This window comes from Xiphophorus maculatus, chromosome 20 (assembly GCF_002775205.1).
Source record: "Xiphophorus maculatus strain JP 163 A chromosome 20, X_maculatus-5.0-male, whole genome shotgun sequence".
Taxonomy (NCBI): Eukaryota; Metazoa; Chordata; class Actinopteri; order Cyprinodontiformes; family Poeciliidae; genus Xiphophorus; species Xiphophorus maculatus.
Window position 1 is genome coordinate 20,575,642 of NC_036462.1, and position 19,650 is coordinate 20,595,291.

Sequence of the window (19,650 nt, forward strand, 5' to 3'; positions counted from 1 at the left end):
CTATTGATGAAATGTAGGTATATGGATTTGTGATTTCTTTAAAATTGTCTGAGGAGGTTTTCAAAGTAGCTTTGACTCATCATATTCATACTGCAATAAAGTAATTATTAGTGTTTTGCCAAATACAGGCCTATTTTGTTCAGCCTGCTCAGTCAAAGGATAATCCATGTAAATATATCAAAAATACATGTAGCTAAATAAAACTACTTGATCTGGATGAGAAGTTGCTGCTATAAAAATAACTCAGAAGCTTTTTAAGTTAGCGTTAATTCATAAACTGAATTTATGCATATTATGTTATGATTTTGATTAAATTACAATTAATGCAAATGCATCTTGATTGGATTAGATCAATTCATTTTGTTGAACTGGATAAAACTGATTGAATTTGTACTGAATTGGATTCTACATTTAAATCGAGGCACAGATGTGGATGTATTGCAAGGCATTTCTTGTGTGACAATTAAATTAATCCTACGATATCAAGAAAATATCAAGAACCTCCACAAGTTGGTTTCATTTGACAAATTCCACAAAGTACAACAAAATAAATAAAATACTTGGTAGCAAGGAAATTAATCTAAACTTTTAAACAGAAAGGACTGAATGGAAGTAATAAAAGATAACTTTTCTGTCATTTAGTGAACAGAAATGATTTTGGTAATCCTAAATAAAAAAAAACCTAAAACAAGATGAGTTTTGTCTGATCTTAAGTCATGTAGTGAGGAAAAAAAATGTTTTGTACATTAAATGTAAATACCTGGTTTGTATTGTATGTATTTGAATATGAACAAGCCCTGGTTGCTCTATAAGTTCGCTTAAGATTATTTTTGGAAACTGGAAGAGCAGCAAAATGAACAAAATTGAAAAATCATTAGTTTTAAAAGCAATGAATGAGTATTTGCATTAAACAAAAAAAAAAAAACCACTACACAACGAGTCCTCTTCACATCTTTAATTTTTCCTCAAACATTTCGTAATTAAACCAGTTCTGATGTTTTTTTAATAAACTGTCAGCACTAATGTGATGATTCACAGAGGAAAAAAAACTCATGTCTACTGTATAATACCGCACTTGCTGCTACCTTGAGCGAAGTGAAAAACATACAGAAACTGAGCTGACACTTATTTCATATCACAAAATTCACACAATGTAGTAAGAACACAGATAAAAGATGTCCATTTATGCTCACGGCGGAGGTGAGGACTGTAATACTGGCTAGATGGACATTAACTGCAAACGTTCACCGTCTGACTGGATTATATATCATGACACTGATGTGACGTGTTGAGTGTGTAGAGCAAAATGTTTTTTGTTTTTTTTAAAGTTTTCCAAACTTGGTGATCACACGACTGATGGCACTTAATAAAATAATAAAAAAAAAACAACTGAAAGGTAATGTTGTTTACAAGTCTTAATGGCGTGGGCACACATGATCACAGTCACGTCTCTGACAGATCCAGCAAAAACAGTCCAGATCGCACACAAAGATGGCGAAGGTAGATACAGGCTACAAAGATAATATACAGTTACAATGTTGACATATCAAAGGAAAACTATGGAAAAATTACATGTAAAAAATATAAAAATCGACAGGATATAAAGTGAAAACACTGTTACGGATTTCAAGGATTCTCTGCTAGAGAGTTTTAAGGTGTTCCCTTGTTTTCCAGCATTGGAGGTTCTTCCAATTTTTTGTGTGAAAAAAACAAAAGTTGTTAAAAAAAATAAAAAATCCCATATGCATCCCAAGCAACCATCATAAAAGAAAATATTTTGGTTTACATAACACAGCATCTAATACTGTTTTGCATGTAGTTGCTATAAGTGAACATAAGTACATTTTTGACTGGATGCTTAGAGTTCATCCACACTGAAAGGTTTTACTCTAAGTCCTGCTGGCATGATGGGAGTTTACATGAGAAAAAACTCTAAGAAAAGTCTTTTCAGGACTTCAGGCTGTACTTTAAGTTTCCACAGCATCATAACTGGATACAAAATAGATGTTTGTAACAGATAATCCAGTTTACAGTACGTTTTCCTTAACAGCTTAGATCAGCTAATTTAGCGATTTAAATCTCTTCCTTCATTACAGACTTTTAGTCACGAAACCTTCAGGTTCAACCCTGTAGACACGACTTATCCATGCAACGTAAACACAAGTGGATCTAAGAACCATGAGTAAGTTTGAAACTTCCTGTTGGTTGAAGTATTTAAGACCACAAAACAAAGATATAAGTGCTAGAGTTCAATACGGCGGATGCTTCAAGTCTTTCAGCGAGACTTTCAAGGACAAAGGTGCTTTTTCCTTTACATACATGTATGTTTTAAAACGTACCTAAAGTACAAGGAGGCAGGGCCACTGGATGAACTATGAGACTTCATGACCTATCGCAAACTGTTGCAGGACATTAAATGAAACAAAGTCCAAACCAATAGGAAGCTTTTGTTCTTCTATCCTCTGACATGTTAGCAAAACTGAGTAAGATGTTTACCATGAACACGACTCACTGCTGTTTGGTCAGCAACAAAAGATTAAAATCAGTTTTCCCTTAAAAGAGTCAGTTGTATTTTAAAATGACTTACTTTCAAACAAAGAGGTGGATTAATTTACATTTTGATCTTCGCATCGATTGCCTTGTAGAAAAACAAAAACTAAACATGTAAAATATCTTCTCATCCATTTGTTGACTTCTTCATTTCAGATGATATAGGCAGGCGTCAAAATGGTCAGTCATTTGGATTCGCAGGCAATTTATAGATGTTTTTCTCACTGTGGTGCAGGAACAGGAGCTGAGGGGTGGAGTGACTCACCTTGGTGAGGAGCGCTGGGCTCTGTGGGAGGAGCAGGAGGGAAAAAATATAACAGCTGTGCCTTCAGGTGGAAAGCATTATGTTATTTAAAAGTTGGACTCTCTTTTTTTACAAAAGCTATCGAAACAATAATGTTTGTGTTTATTGAGATGGGCATCATTCAGACACTATGTTCAGTCAGTGAAATGTTGACTAGTAGCTTATTCGACAAGAGGGATTATGGTGGGCGGAGCAAATTATAACCTGCTTTTTGGCCTAAAATTATCCAGATTATTCAAGATCAACAGCAAAGATGAAGGTTGATTTAATTCAAGAGATTCTTCTGGTGTAAGGGTCTGCAACCTGTGGCTCTTTGGATCTTCCACTAAGGTTTTTAACAACTTTGGCTAAAAATTACAATAAAGCAGTTAATGTTCTAAAATCTAGATATAATAAAAATTGCAGGTTTTATCCTTTTCCCCCCTCCAACATTTTTTACAATATTTACACTGAATTTCCACAGAGAATGGCAGTAAAAGCACTAGTAATTATTTTAAATCTTAAAGTAATAATACAAGTTTTATTACGGCTGAACGATATGACTGAAACACTTATCACAATATAAGAATTTCATATAAGTGGATATTTATAATTATTGATCAATTATTTGTTTTAAATATGGAAAATGCTGTCAAACTAGTGATGCAACCTTTCCTGTTTTATCCACAGTTGTTCACACCACTCCATTGTTTTTTATTTTTAAGCAGTTATGAGACACAGTGGCAAAAACCTTAAACTGTTGCCGCACAAGTTACTCCACAAGTTGTTGCTAAGTAACCAGAAGCTGAGTTCCACAAGGAACTCAGCAGGTTGTTGCTAAGTAACCAAAGAGTGTGAGCTAGCTGATGGCATCCAGCTAACAAATGCCAGAATACTACAGCAAAAACTTCACATGTTGTTGTGAATTCCTGCTAAGACTGTATTGAGCAATAATAAATGTGATAAATGAGCTCCACCTTTTAACTCACCGTGGTGTACGGGTGTAGTGCTGGAGCTGGAGTGAGGGGCCGGGGGCTGGCCTGGAGGGCAGGGAGATGACGTGTGAGTGCCTGCTGCAGGTTGGGACTCGGGGGGCGGGGCAGAAGAAGCTGGTGGGGCAGGACTGGGGGCCGCCTGAGGAGCTGGTGTGCTGGGAGCTGGCTGACTGGCACTGGGGCCTTGAGGCGGTGCAGCCGAGGCCGCCTGGTTGGAGTGAGGGCCTCCGGTCTGGCTGTGCTGCTGGTGCTGGATCTGCTGGAAGTGCTGCTGGCGGGCCCTCATCTCAGCGTACTTCAGCTGCTCCATGTGGAAGGACTGGCGGTCAGCCAGCAGCTGCTGCCGCTGGTACTCCAGCTGAAAACACAAACATATCTTAGGGCTTGATGATCAATTCAGATTCTTTTGTGAAATCAGATTTTTTTTATATACATCGTCATTCATATTTTCAAATATAATCAACTTATATAGGATCTCCACCTTTGATTTGCAAACAACCTGAAAGAATCTCGCATCTGTAGTGGAGGAACATCACGAAGAGAGCGTGCTCAGTGTTTGCAGAAGTAAATATGGATGCTAATGGTGGAGCACATTTTGTGATTTTAAAGTTGTTGTCTAACTGGAGCACAAACATTAACCACTTAATCCACATTACTGTCTGCCATGGTTGTTGTTTCCATCCTGTTCAGGATGCAGAATAGTGATGTTTGTCTAGTATCATTACAGCCTTACAGACACAAGTCAAATTTGAAAAGATTTAAGGAACAGGTAATGGAAGGGCAAAAAATTGTATTTGAATCACTTCAGGCTGCAGTGTGAACGTAGCGTTAGAGTATTTGGTGAAACAATATTCAGATTATAAATAAAACTGTGTGCTGTTTAACAGGACTATACTGTATATCCCAGGTTCCCGCACTCACAGCCTCCCGCTCTCTGTCCATGATAGTTTCCAGTTCTTCAAAGTGTCGCAGTTTAATCTCAAGCTTCTTCATCTGGGTCTCCACCAGCAGAGCCACCAAAGATTTGATCTTCCTCTCTTCCACTGCAGCTAAATGCTGTGAACACAGAGAGGGGGATCTGCCTTTATAGGAGGTAAAGAATAAGAAAGCATGTCTTGAAGAGGCAGGAGTGATAAATTAAGCTTCACCTTGGCTTTGACGGCAGCAGCGGCTAACGCGGAGGCAGCAGCAGTTGCCAGGTTTCCCTCTCCCACATCGCGCTCAACTTTAGCCTTCCTCTCTCCTTCCATCTCTCCTTCTCTTTGTCCCTCCTCTGTTCCCTCCTTAGCATCCTTCTCCTTCTCACCGTCACCTGAGAGAAGAGAAACATAATGTCTGAGCTTTAATCAGGCTTTTATGCATCTGACATCTCAGAGATAAAACCTCACATACCCATCTCAGGCTCTGTCTTATCTGCCTCTCTCTCGCCTTCTGCTTCTCTTCCTCTTTCTTCTTCTTTCTTCCCATTCTCCACCTGCTTCTCTTCCTCCTCCATCGCTCCATCTTTACTCTCCTACATAAAAGACAGTAGGTGCAGCTGTTTTTTTTAAATAATCGATTATTCTGATTAATCAAATAAATTAAGAAATTTTTCATGTAACCAATTAAGCCTTTTAGATACAATATTATAAATACATTAACAGATATAAATAAAAGACAATTCAACTCATTTATTAAATAAGAAAATTTACATTTTATTGACTAAAACGCAACAATAAAGCCTTACTTTAGTGAACTCTTGACCATTTGGATCTGCAGCTAAAACATACTTCTAGCATCACCATGTGACGAGCTCAGCCCTTTCTCCTTGTAAATACTGATGTTTTGGATTAATCAAAGAATAATAGAATAAGAAAACGTGCTTAACAGGAGATTTTTTTTTTACAGAGTTTGAACCAGGTCCAGCTAAAACAATGCCACTTGAGAAATTCTAGGTAAAACATATTTACAGACAAATAAGTTTTTCCTTTATTTTAAATGCAAAGCAGTTCTGACCGTGTTGTTCTGCTGGAAATTGCTTCTTTAAATTTTGTCGGCTCCAGTTCACAATTAATCGTTGATTCATCACGATTAATTGTTTCAGACCTACAGTAAAATTAGCTGCACTACAGCTCACAAGAAGATGATTAAAATAACACAATTTGATTTTATTTGCAATCTTTTAAATGAGCAAGCACAATACCTTAGCATCTCTTTTCTCCTCACTCAACTGACTGTCACTCTTGCTTTCATCGCTGCTTTCATCTGAAGAGAAGTAAGAATTGTTTATTCATCGTTACAATCGTTACAGCTCGTTTTGTTCCAGCTTCTTGTGTTTTTTCCTACCGGGCCTCTCTCCCTCCTCCAGGCCAGTGCCTGCGATGCCGCTTCCCTCCAGACCATACAGGGGATCCTGTCGGCCGCTCACTCTCGCCGCTTCCTCCACCCGCCGTACGTGAGCCTCAACAAGCGCTGCAGGAACCTCCTCTTTCATCCGGGAAAACTCCTCTAATAAGGAGAGGCACAATGTCCTTGTCAAGACTTCAGGTTGTTTACTTTAAATAAAACAATGAGCACATTATGCTTTAGTTAAAGGTGAGCTTGAAAAGGTTAGGATAGGTGTATGGGCTTTACAAAACATGTTAATCACATTATTTGCAGAAAATCATTCATTTAAATCCAAAGAAGCTGCTGCTGACCACACACCCCGCCCCCAACTCAATGTTTACATTCGCACTTGAAAATGGCTGCAAACAGATGCACAATTATACAATCGTACATCCTTGAAAAGCAGAAGTTGAGCCTCCTGGAAAACCAACAAGAATACAGCAAGTGGTTTATAAATGGTAAGGCAACAACAAAACACTTCTCTTTTCCATCAGCCATTGTACAGTGCATACAACGGTAAAACCAGGTGACCAACTGACCTGAAGCTCAGCGTGGGTTGCTAGGTGACAGGTTGGGCTTGGCTGAGGTTGCTAGGTAATGGTGCAGTAACAGTAGATTGTGACTCAGCAATTGGAAGGTTTTTGAAATGACTCGTTTTCCAGACACCAAAAATCATTATCTTATGGCCAGAAAATGGTTGGGTGATTTTTTAGGCTGTTCTTATTCTTAGAAGGATTTGAGACTCCAATGGAAGTAAAAAAAAAAAAAAGGGCAAAAAGTGAATTTTGCCTAATGGGTCCCCTTTCAGTGTCATTATTGGTAAATGTTTAAATCTCTGGATTAAGAAATGCACTAAAACCAGTGATGGAGAAAAAGAACACAACAAAATATCACGCTCAGCTCATAATTTGATATCTGTTCATCATGAAATTTTCAAAAGAAAACGCGTCTCACCGAGAGCGGATTTGGCTGCAGCTGAGGCCACACGTGGGTCAACTACAGAAGCCAGGAAGGCCACGGTGCTCATGACGGGGTTTCCTGCTTGGCTGAAGGGAACGGGCTGGTAGGCCAGGGGGCCCAGAGTAGACGAGCTGTCCTCCAAGTATGGGTCTTCGATTGGTAACCGCAGGAAGTGCAGGATGCACTCATCTTGTGTACGGCTGCCCACATGTTCAGAGACCTTGTTCCAGTCATCCTTATACATCTCCAGCCCCTGAGAGGCGAGGGACAGTCATTCAGCCATTGCTGTCTCCACAGAGGAATTATGACTAATAGTGTCAGCAAAATGTAAATACCTCAAGTAGTAGTAGTGTTTCCTGCTCTGTCCACTCCCTCATAGAGCTCGCTGCACTCTTGCTCTGCACTCAAAAATATCACCACAAATTTATTTGAGTGCCAGTCATACAATAAGAGTTACAATAAGAGTTATGCATGAGTTGTGAAGCTAAGACTGTGCTACTTGAGGAGTTTTGGGTAGAACAAATTTACACGCTACGGTTTTTATCTTGAATGCAAATGTTATCTCAAAAATTGCCTTTTTTGAGTCTGTATACTCCAGTTAATGATTAGTTGACTGCTAAATTAGTTGATGATTGTTTCAATAATAATTTCAGCCCTTGTTATAAGCAACCACTCTTGTGTTCACCTTAGCAGACCCAGTCTTCTTGCTGTACATGTCGGTCCGAAGCCCAAAGTTTTGCAGATCTGTGGGCTTCTCCTTCACCTTGTCTGGGAATGATATCATTGGCTGGGTGGCGGGGGTCTGAGTGGGATACAGTGAAAGAGCAAGAATATTAAATAATATTCACCAATTTCTATTTGCATGTTTGCATGTGAGTATTTAGAAACCTGGGATGTTTTGGGCTGCAGGGGGACCAGACTTGAAGGAGTGTCCGCCAGGACGTGGAAGTGAGAGGTCGGCGGGGGTCCCATGGGTGTGGGCCGACTCTCTGAGTCCACCTGATAGTTGATCAGTCCCCACTGCTCTAGAAAAGCATGAACTCTGCAGAACAGGAGACACATGGGGTTTCCTCCACTGCTGGAAAGTTGGATTAAAGGCTGAAGGACGGATAAAGATCAACCTCCACTCCTACCTCATGATGGCACACACGTCTCCTGCCAGGTTTCTGCGGCAGGCGGTGGAGGTCAAATACTCCTGAGGGTTCAGTCGATAGGTGTCAATCATGAAGTTCCTGTATGCTAGATAACTAAAGGGACAAAAGAAGACAACTGAGATATGCTACTGCATTAAAACAATAACAGTAGTTCCCAAGCACCTGATTAATCACTCTGTGTTGTGCACCAATCGAATGCTTACATCTCGGGTGTTTTAGATTTGTTCTTCCCATTGAAAAACTCGGGCAGAGCTCGCCGCTCAATGGCATGAACACTGGAAGAGAAATCAGAACAGAGTCAATGTGATGTTCTCAGCCATAATCAGACATGATTTCTACTTTAATCTTTGCTGAATCAGTAGAAACAGCAAACAAACCTTAATTCAATATGTGAGACCATAAACAAATCAATGATTTTCTGAAAGTTTTGTACAAAACCCGATGAAGATCCTACAAACGGCAGCTTTCAGTGAACAACAATACTTTCTGTATCCAAGAAAAATACGCCACTGAATAGCAACATTTAATCAACTTCTATTATTTTTAGCTGATCCTCTTCATTAATCATCTATCTATGCCATCAAAAGGCAATATAACTTTTTTCAAGGTTTGCAGAGGCATAAATGTGTTATTGAAACATTCTAATAAATCCACTGGGAATTAATTAAAGAAAGAATGCTTAATTTCTCATTCTTAGTATGACTACAATGCTATAAAATAATCAGAAATAATGCATCAAATCACTGTAATTCCTTAAACTCACATTACAACCATGTCTTAAAGACATTTCAAATGAAGCCACTGCGTAAATGCTGTTACCTGTTGTAGTCGAACCAGGCGGCGTAGCTGGGGATGATGATGTGGTGAGTTTGCTCCGTCACGTTGTCCTCATGAAGGTCTGAACTCTTCACCGGTTCACCCTTCACACTGGGGCTGCCCTCCTCCTCTTCCTGTTAAAAACACACATTTCATTAAAAAGTCATATAAACAAATCAAGAAACAAAAATAAAAAAAACTGAGCAATAATTTAAAAAAAGACGAAATTAAAAACTTTCAGTTTAGTTTGAATTAAATTAATACACCTCAACACATTTCAGGATATTTTCTTTTAAATGAAACCTTTTAGATTAACGATACCTTTCCCGTTGTCTCCATTGACTCGTCTTCTTGTTCATCTGTTGAAATCACACGTAAAAAGATGAAGAGGCGATATTTTAATAAGTAAAGTCAGCAGCACATTACAAAGCTCTGCAAATACCTTTATAGTAATATTTAAAAAGTCATGTTTCCTCTGACATATTTTTCAAAGCTGCAGTAGGTAACTTCTATAAAAATGTGTTTTCTTCATATTTTTTTAAACTGTCGATATGACCTGACATTATAATATGAGACAGATAAAAAAAGTGGCTCTGATTGGTTGTTTCTAGACGGGAGCGATGCGTTTCTGCAGAGAGAAGCCATTGAAAATTGTTTTTTTTTTTTTTTCACCAATTGTGTGTCTCATGTTGTACTGTCAAAACATACTGACCGTTTTAACAAATATGTAAAAACATATTTTTCTGTAAAAAAGTTACCTATTGCAGATTTACAGATAAATAGTGTTTATATGTTTTATCATCCATACCCACATCAGTGCCTCCCTTAACTGGGGTCGATTCAGAATCCTTCTTGGTGTTATCTACAGGCAGACAGCAAGAAATTAATCCACTGAAAAGTTTGATAGTATAAAAAATCTTACATAGTAGTTTTCCAACAATCTATTTAAATATATTCAAATATATATATATCTCAGTATACTTGTCTTTGCTGTGGTTCCCTCTTCAGATGCAGGAACAGGTGAGGCTTCATCCAGATCCTTGGACAGCTCCTCCTGCTCCTCCTCCCTCTGACCTCGTTTAGACTTGGTGTACGGGGTCGTCGGCCTGGCAACACACACAAAAACATCTGTTCACCAAACAGTGTATCCCCACAGTGGGTGTAAGTGACTGGAAAGGGTTTTTTAGTGATAAATGTTGACTTTCTGAGCCATTTTCTGAAAGGCTTTACAGATTCTTATTCATAAATTTGGCTCAGAAGACGTGAGTAGCGGCAGAGCTTAAAAAAATTACTCTCAGGTGTGAATTTGGAAAAATAAAATTAAATCTCTAGAATGCATAAACACAGGATGTTTCAGCAAAGTCAATTACTTTATAAAACCAGCAGGGCTTCCTGATATATATAAACATTTCTACAACTAGTAAAAGATTTCGACTGCATTTTATAATAAATGGAGTCCAAACTGAATGCTTGAAACTGAATTACAATTTTCTTATCATAAGTATCGGTGTGATGTGATTGTATATTTCTGGATATGAACCACATCTGTTTGTTTTATGAATAATTATAGGTAAAGTGAAATGAAATAGAATTCGACAGGCAGATAGAAGGATGAATGTGACTTGTAGATTTGTTTGTTAAACGAATCAAACAAATCTGAGCTCTTACCCTTTTTTTGTATTTTTTTTCTTGCTCTCTTGAGGCGGAGGGGTTGGTGAAGGTGATGGCGATCGCTTTCTTTTCTTGGCACTGCCGGGTTTCTTGTCCCTTCTCTCATCTGGTGTTGTCACCTCATCTGTCAGCGTCTTGGCAGAGATCCTCTTCCTCTTTGGACAGCCCTCTCCCACCTCATAGTCTTCCTCATTCATCCACTCGTTATACTGGTCAAGGTCTAAAATCCACTTTGCATGAACCTGTCAATAGCAATATTCGAACATTTCTAGTGAGCAGATAACAAGCAAGAGGGAAATACTTTTACTTATTGCTTCAGGATCTATGCTCTAACACAAAGTGACTAGGACCCACGTAACCTTTTAAATATTTTGTGAAGCCAGAAGCATAAATTTACTTTATTGAAATATCATCTGAGTGAGCAACATTAAATAGTGTATAACTGTTAAGCAGAAGGAATGGAATAGATGGTTTTAATTAATCTTTTTTTTTTTTAATACAAATGAACGTTTTTAAGGGTGTGGCTTGCATTTTTTATTCACACCCCCTTTACCGTGAAACCCTTAAATAAAATGCAGTGCAGCCTACTGCCTACAACATTCACATGTTCAGCAAATGACATTCAAGCGAGGCTAATTTAATCTCAGTATAAATCCAGCTACTTTAGAGAACATTAGTGAACAAACAGCGTCATGAAGCAGGTCAGGGAGGAGAAGCTTAAGGCAGAGTTAGTTTATAAAAATATTATACAAAGTGTACAAAATTTCACAGCACTGATTATTCATATGAAAAGGGAAGATTTTTGGCACCAATTCAAACCAAAACTGTTATCCATGATCTTGAACAAACCATGTCTCTGAGCTAGACACATGATGGTGACAGCATCATGCTGCAGGAATGTTTTTTTTTTTTTTTTTTTAGCAGGGATAGAGGAGCTGGTCAGAATTAGACAAAGCTAAATACATACAACATAATCCAGGAAAAAAACCTATTAGAAGCTGCAATAAGCTTGAAAGTTGACCAGAGGTTCCTCTGCCAGCAACCAGAATGAAACAGTTCAGTTTAAAGCAGTTCAAATGTTATAATGACACAATTAATGCCCAGATCTGTAGTAAGATTTGAAAATTAAAATTCAGAGATTCCTTCTTCACTGAACTGAGGCAGATCTGCAAAAAACGGGTCTCCAGATGTGCAGAGCTGGTAGTGAAACTGCAGAGACCTGCAGCTGAAACAGGTTGCAGCTGGGTGGTTGTAAAATGTACTAAAAAGAAATTTTTCTGAGTTTTATGTGTAAAAAATGTGAAAACCATGAATCGTGTTCCTGCCACATAATTGCATGCTACTTCATGTGGCTCTATTACGCAAAATCCCAGTGAAACACAATAATGTTAGTGGCTGTAGCGTGACGAAACGTGAAACCCTCCAAGCAGTATAAATACTTTGCAAAAGTTTTCATTTCTAATTTAAGATGAAGAACATTTTTAAAAGGTCGTTAAATGAACAGCAATAAATCAGGACAAAAGCAATGACCTTTCTGGGCTTTTCTGGGCTAGGAGGATCCTCCACCGCAGCCTCGATCTCACTAGCTGGGATCCAGGTGTCATAGCTGAATGACGAGAGGAACAAAGTTAAAAGTCGGACCACAGGAACAAATAACATGTTCAGGCCTGTGAGAAACTATTGCAACAGCAACAATGTGTCAGCTTAATGTTTAGGAGCAAACACAGGAGGTGGGTTTTGAACTTAATATGCTTAAAGATGTTCCTCAGTTATGTTACAAAAATTACAGAAACATTGTTCCTCTAATTTCTATTGACCGTCAATATTTTAAAAGCAAGAGTCTATTCACTTGTTTATAATCAATAAGCTCCACAGTGTCGTTAAAAATAAATCATAATTGTTTATAATCAACAGAAAAATACAGATAAGGTATTTTTTTTTTTTTTAACATTATGATCCAAATACATGAATCCAGAACAAACCTGTCTGGAAAATATCCCCAGTGGAGCAGAACCTGCTTGTCTCTCTTCATCACAGGACGCACCCACTCCTCTGCACAGAGAAGATCATTTCACATCATAACAGATCCTGCTCACGTCAAAGAATATTTAACAAATACACTACACCTATCAAGACCCCACCTTCCTCCAGACTGGAAGGAATAGGCACCACAATATGGGAGCTGGAGGTTTTGTCCTCAGTCACGGAGCCCTGAAAAGACGACACAAAGAGGAGCCGATGCTAATGCAGAGAGGACAGCGCAAGACAAGCTGGGCTAACATGAAAAAGCACGACAAATGCTTTACTGCACTCACAAAAAATGATAAATTAAAATTTGTTTACAAACAAAAACCCACCTGGTGTCTTTTGATGATGTCTTTCAGTTTTCCGAGCAGCTTTGGTTCTATGTCAGAGCTCAGGTAGATGACGGGTCGAGTCAGACAGTTGTTCTGCAGCAAATAATGATATGAAACTTAAATTCACAAACATTTACATATAAACAATTTGGGGTTCCTCCTTTTATTAGTATGTTTCCTCTGAGTGATCATGAGATTTAGAATAATAAAGCAGAATTGCTGCGATTTGTTTAATTATTTCCACTGTTAGAGCTCAGCAGAGCCATCCTCAGTGTATCAACTGTAATAAATGTAGAAACATTTAACTTTTCTAAATAATGTTTTTCATACTTATTTATATCTGTTGTCCAAAGCAAGGAAAATTTGACCAAAATAAGATGATTAAAAAAAATTAAATCTCTTTTTATATTGGACAAAATTAGAGAAAAAACATAAACTAATGCATATGGCATGTCCAAGAAATTAGTTTATCAGCAAAGATTAGTGAAACAAATGTACCTGCACTAAGGACTTCTCAATGGTCATGAACATCTCCACATTTCGGTCCATCCTCGACGGATTCTGGAAGTCAAACCTGCGCCTACCAGGAAATTAGACTGGAGTTACACACGAAACAGCAAGAAAGCCAAAATCCAACTCAGCTTCGAAACTTTACACAAAATAAATAAACAATAATAATAATAATAAAGTCAGCCAGAAAGAAAGTCTTACCATCCTTGGTCACTTTTGAACTTGTAGGCAGCAGCCAGAATGTGGCACAGAGCCCCGCCTGACTTGAAGTCTAGGAAACATTTCATCTGAAAGCAGAAAATACAAAAGTTTGAGTACGAATCAATGCCATGAAGAGTGTTTGTTCAGAGATCTCAGGGGAGAGAACATAAACCCACCGGCAGCTTTGTGAGGGGAGGATTGCTGACATGTCTGCCGAAAACCTCCTCCTGGAACTGGAGCAGCTGGACCACCAGGCTGGACAGAGATTTATTAGTGGGGGGCTCAGCCTGGATGTACTGAAGAGAAAAAGAGAGGAAACATCTTAATAGTGTGCAGCTACTTAAGAGATTGTCATGATTAGTGTGTTGTTTTTAAAACAACTTAATATTTTAGGGCAGCCCTTGTTTGTATGTGCTACGTCAGCAAATCTATAATCAGGTTATGATTGTGTAACTGCTTTTGCCATCTCCTCTGATGCATCATTAATAATCTATTTGTTATCTATAATCTATAATAATCTATTTGTTAGGGACATAAACAGAGCAAAATGTTGACCATTTGGTCCCACAAAACCATGTTTCATTTATCTGATGATACAGTTTTTTTCAATTAATCAAAAGTTTGTTTATTTTTTTTGAACAATCTACAGTATATACTGATAGGTATTAACTAATTTTATACATGTGCACCTACTTTTCCAGCCTGAGCTAAGTCTGATTTCATCAAGTAATTGGAAAAAAGAAAAGAAATAAATAAAAAAAATTCTTGAACATTTCATGCTTTTACTTTTGTTAGTATATTGTTTTTATAAAAAGTTTTACTTTTATTATTATTTTTTTTTTACTTATAGTAGAAACAAACAGCACTTTGAATATGGACTTCATGTTTTTATTGCACTAAAATCAAGGATTATTTTGTTGAATGACAGCAAAGGTTTTCTATGTCTACTCTTAAAATTAATATTCAGATTCTGGATCAATGTTTCCAATATGGAAATAATTGTATTTTAGCTAACTTTAATCTCCTACCTGTGTGTCACAGGGGCGTATAATATAATATAATATAATATAATATAATATAATATAATATAATATAATATAATATAATATAATATGAACATAAAAATACAAATAGGGAGGTACATTTACGCTCTTTATTTATATGCAAAGCATGTTTAACAAAGAAAGACACTAAAATGATAAAGAATGTTTAAAGTTCTTTGTTTGCCCTTTGGTTGCAAACTATGTTCCTTTTATCTTTTCTATAAAAAAACAGTAATGTACTTTATATAACAATTTAATGATTTTCTATATTATAAAACCTTTAAAAGTACAATAAAATTGCTGTTCTTTAATTAAAAATAAAAATAAAATAAATAATTTTCCTAGGGTAAACCAAGCTCATTTTTTCATGTAGCTTCTGTGGCTCTACACATGTTCTATTTAAGTGGATCTCATGGTTGTAAATGTTTTTCATAAATTTTTGTTTTTGTTTTCTGCTACAGCTTTGCTCGTTTTTGTGTACCCTGAATTATAGAAATCACCCCAGGAGTCCAGGTTTTAAAATGCTATAACAATCCTAATTTTAGGATGAAGTAATTTGAAAAGTACTTAATCCTTTTTTTCCAAATAAAACTGTTTGAGTAGAGATACAGCACCAACGTGTCTTGATTATCCAGTTGAGACAACCTGTCTAGTTTTACAGTGTAGAAGTCCCAGCGCTTTAACGTTCATCAGTGAAAAGGTTATACCGGGATGCGATTGGATATCTGGTGAGAGCAAAAATAAATAAATAAAATAAAAATCACCGCTTTAATAATATTTCAGATTCATTCCGTCCAAAGCAGAAAGCTGCTCGCTGTAATCAAGCCCAGTTCAGGACTCCAGTCACAGAGGCGCGCCACAGAGCCAACATCTGGATCCGAGCTGCTTTAACCGTTAGCCGATTAGCTGGCTAGCTTGCCGTCTGCCTGGCTAAAAACACCTTCATCTTTGTAAACTCTACCCTCTCGGGTCAGATTTTTTTTTGATGGCTTTCATTCGTTTAGCTACCCAAACGTAAGCAGACACCACCGTTCGCGGTTGCATCTGCTGCATCTGTTGGCTCAGCATCCTTTTGTGAATCAAACAGCTGGATGCTCATCCGCAGCAGCAGCACCCTCCCTCCTCTCTTTGTCACTGCCTCTGCTCTACGTTTAAGGGTGACAGAAAAAAGAAAACCCCGTGTGCATGCTTATAAAACGTGCGCTCAGTACCTTTTTATAATTCTTTCCCAGCCAGACGCGGACATTATCAAACTGGGAAACGGTGTCAGACGCTTCAAAATATTTTACATTCGGGCCGCCGTCTTTCTTCCGCACCGCCATCTTTGCCTGCAGACAACCAGTCGACGTTGCCTGCCACCCAGCGGACAGAACAGGCTACTGCATCTGGATGACATAGAGGCTGTGATGACAGTGAGGAGTCGACAGGGGGCAGCGTTGTGCAGATAACATTTTTAATTGAGCGTCTTCTGGGCAAATTACAGTTTTCCAGAACACGGTTAGTATGTTGATAATATTCGGTCCTTTTACAAAATTAATAAGTTTAAAGCTAATTAAATGTCTAGGATTGAAATAAGGAAGCAACAGTATTTAAGAACATTTTCAACATTGTAACTGCATCGGTCAGCTTACTAAATAAAATTATGGGAATTGACATTTTAATTTGTCGTAATGCTTTAAAAGTGACAAATTGTGAAGAATAAAATGTAATACTGGAAACATAAGTACAATAGTTTAAACAATTACAGTATATAAACGTATGTTTTGTTACACTAATAGAACAACTAATGTTTTTAATAAATCTTCACATAATTACTTGAGCCACAGCTGCAGTTAGGTTGAATGTAGGAAGGATTAGAGGAATTTGTGAAAATCCTCTAGAATAGATTCACGTAATGATCTATAAAATTACATTTCAAGAGTTTTTTTGTTTGTTTTTCCTCTGTGGCACAATTTGGTATTTAGATTTTCTCTTCAGAAGTCATTAAGAAATAAAAAATAGTTCATTCCGATGGTTTCTTATATTTTCCCAACAAAATTTAAGCAAGCTGTCTTACTACAGCCTGGCAATAAAGATTGTGAAATTGAACAATAAGAAGAAATAAAGAAAATCAATTATTCTGATATGAAGGTAGTAAAATAGTAAATAGTAAAAAAAATGCCATACTTCTTAATAGTTTTATATATATATATATATATATATATATATATATATATATATATATATATATATATATATATATATATATATATATATATATATATATATATATATATATATATATATATATATATATATATATATATATAATGACCGACACATTAAAGAAAGTTCTTTAAAAAAAATTTTGAATAAGACTCACCTCAAGATGAAAAAAAAAAAACATGGGAAGAGCAGTAAAGGTTTCCTGGTATTTATATGAGACAAAAACATTTAAAAGCTCCTATCCACATGGCTAAGCCTTTCTAAGCATTAGAAGTTAAAATAATAAATAAAATAATACAGGAAGACTAGAACCAAATACTTGTCTGACATGTGAGACTATTTTCATGTCTCTGACCTTTTCAGAGGTTCTCATTTAATCAGAAGTTAAAATTAACCCTCATTAACAGACAATAGTTGTATATGTGTGTGTGTCGGGGTGTGTGGGGGTGTGTGTGAGAGTCTTATATGACCCAGACTAATTTGTGAAAATCCAGAGACAACACTGAGAGAAGAGAATTGCTCCTTGAACTAGTATTCCTCAGACTCTTGGTGTGTTTGTATTTGCTCTTGAACGTGTGTGAGCATATCGGCGTGCGCGTGCGTAGGGGTGTGTAGGCGTGTGTGTGTGTGCCGTCCAGTCTGTGCCGAAGGAGAGAAAGAGAGAGGAGCCTATTGATTATTTTAATCCTCCTATTTGTGAGTCTGTGATCCTCTCGGCTCAGCCTTCCACAGGAGGATTGCTAATGGGCCTGAACGCTTCCCTCCTCGGCCCACTCTCCCTGTCCAATTAACTGAATGTAGGAATGTGCAGGGGAGGGAGCGCTGGGACTCAGAGGAAAGGGGCGAGGGGGTTAGAAGGGAGTGGGGGGGAGGCTGCAGTCCAGTGTTTCTCAAACCAGTCATCTACACCACATTCTGCAAGAACCCCTCGCCCAGAATAGTATTACCTCTCACCTTTAATTAAAGATCCATTTCCTTGTTTTTATTCTGGGGAGCCGAGGACTCCCTTTTTTATGCTCCAGTGTTTCATTTTCACAGGCCGGTCATGCAGGCCGACGGCGGAGGCAGCAGAAATAGAGAAAACACACATTTTAATGGGAGAGAGTCTCCTTCTCAGGTTGTTGTAGTTGTAGTTCTGACATTTAATGTTTGTCTCAGAAATGTGTCCAGCTCTCTAATAAAAATGGATTTTATTGCAGAACCGGTGATTCTTCACTTGAATCAAAGCGGTGTGGTTAACATCAAAAGAAGTTAATTTATGTGGCTTATTATTATTTATTTCACTTTACATAAAATATGTTAGATTTGCTATAAAACATAATGATATGTTTGCCTCTGATGAATCCCAGACTGCAGATACTTCAAGAGGATCCATTTTTAATAGCATCTCAAGAACTCAACAAACTTTCTACCAACTAATAAGCTCATCATTATTATTATTTCTGGTATTACACCCACTACAGCCACTACTTATTTTGAATTTGCTACATGATGGAAAAATATTCTAAATACTTCAGCTCACTGTAAACATTTTTCTCATTTTAACAGTAAAACTGTTGTATTCTCAACAGGTTTTTACTGTATGGTCACATTGTTCTATATTCATAATAGAATATTATATTTTGTACATTTTGAGTTCTCATACCTCCTTGATGTATCAAAGCAGAGCCAAATGTTATCACATTTTATGAAATTTATAGGAAAAATCAAAACTAGAAATCTTTTAATTAATTAATTTAATGACCTACTTAATGTAGGATGTAAAGAAAAGTCTTTGCAGTCCCTTACAATATTTTAGTATACATCTTTTTTTTCTATGGCATTTGTGTGAATTTACAGAAAACAACAGAATGAAATGTAATTTACTGATTTCGTACTTAGCCATAGTAACAGATTTCTTCTGGTTTTGCTCTTTTATCACACTTGCATGATTAATATCATCAAACCCATTTGAGCATCAAACATAACAAGGTATTACAAGGTTTTTAAGTGATGATTTAATTTCTTAGGGACGGGAGAAAGGCATCAAAACCTACTTAATAACTAGTTGTGCAAACCTTGAAGGCGTCATTTTAGTAGCAAATATGATATAATTATGCAAGAGTCTAGTTAAACTGTTAAAACATTTTAGTTTCATTTATTATGTTATTTGCTTTTACTTTGATTTTTATTTAGCAGTTTAGTTGAAATTAATGTATTGTCTTTGTGACAAAATGTACTCAGCACACTATCCTCCAGTGTGTTTCTAAAAAGAACAAAGAGGATACTTCTTAATCCTTTGTTTACATTTTATCCAAGCAAGTCCATGTAAACATAAAAAATAAGATATAATATAAAATGAAAAGAAATGCTGCATGTTTAGAAAGTTGTGCTTTTCAGATAAATTAAATAAGAAATAAAATGCACAACTATCCACTAATACTTGTGTATGGGACTTGTTAATATTGACTGCTCTACACTGTAAGAATGAATTTGTACTTACCTGCTCTTCATTGTCAAAGTAGTAAATTATTAGTATATAAGCTCTGCTGTAAGATA

At 37.0% G+C, this 19,650-nt stretch overlaps 1 protein-coding gene across 2 annotated transcripts; it reads right to left on the reverse strand.

Annotated features, from left to right (window-relative positions):
- Positions 1 to 940: 940 nt before the first annotated feature.
- Positions 941 to 16,255, reverse strand: smarcc2 (SWI/SNF related, matrix associated, actin dependent regulator of chromatin subfamily c member 2). 2 transcript variants are annotated; one of them, XM_023324596.1, is made up of 26 exons: positions 16,119 to 16,255; positions 14,041 to 14,160; positions 13,865 to 13,950; positions 13,652 to 13,727; positions 13,154 to 13,246; positions 12,938 to 13,007; positions 12,779 to 12,848; positions 12,327 to 12,402; positions 10,794 to 11,038; positions 10,107 to 10,231; positions 9,934 to 9,987; positions 9,447 to 9,484; positions 9,129 to 9,259; positions 8,513 to 8,584; positions 8,289 to 8,402; positions 8,044 to 8,197; positions 7,841 to 7,957; positions 7,491 to 7,553; positions 7,150 to 7,408; positions 6,154 to 6,315; positions 6,011 to 6,072; positions 5,221 to 5,341; positions 4,977 to 5,140; positions 4,750 to 4,884; positions 3,823 to 4,186; positions 941 to 2,836 (listed from the first exon to the last, which is right to left on the reverse strand). In XM_023324596.1, the coding sequence occupies exons 1-26, from the start codon at positions 16,227 to 16,229 to the stop codon at positions 2,772 to 2,774; spliced, it is 3,147 nt and encodes a 1,048-aa protein (XP_023180364.1). In that variant the 5' UTR covers positions 16,230 to 16,255; the 3' UTR covers positions 941 to 2,771. The 2 variants fall into 2 exon arrangements, with proteins under 2 accessions (XP_023180364.1, XP_005799906.1); XM_005799849.3 differs by having other exon boundaries at positions 13,652 to 13,733.
- Between the last annotated feature and the right edge of the window lie 3,395 nt (positions 16,256 to 19,650).

Bases quoted from the DNA above. Each gene is read 5' to 3' on its own strand.
- smarcc2 (XM_005799849.3), bottom strand. From the start codon at position 16,229: ATGGCGGTGCGGAAGAAAGACGGCGGCCCGAATGTAAAATATTTTGAA. The intron at 13,734-13,864 runs GTAAGACTTTCT...ATTTCCTGGTAG, and splicing joins TTCAAAAGTGACCAAGGATG to GCGCAGGTTTGACTTCCAGA. The intron at 10,232-10,793 runs GTAAGAGCTCAG...GTGTGTTGCCAG, and splicing joins AAAAAAAATACAAAAAAAGG to GCCGACGACCCCGTACACCA.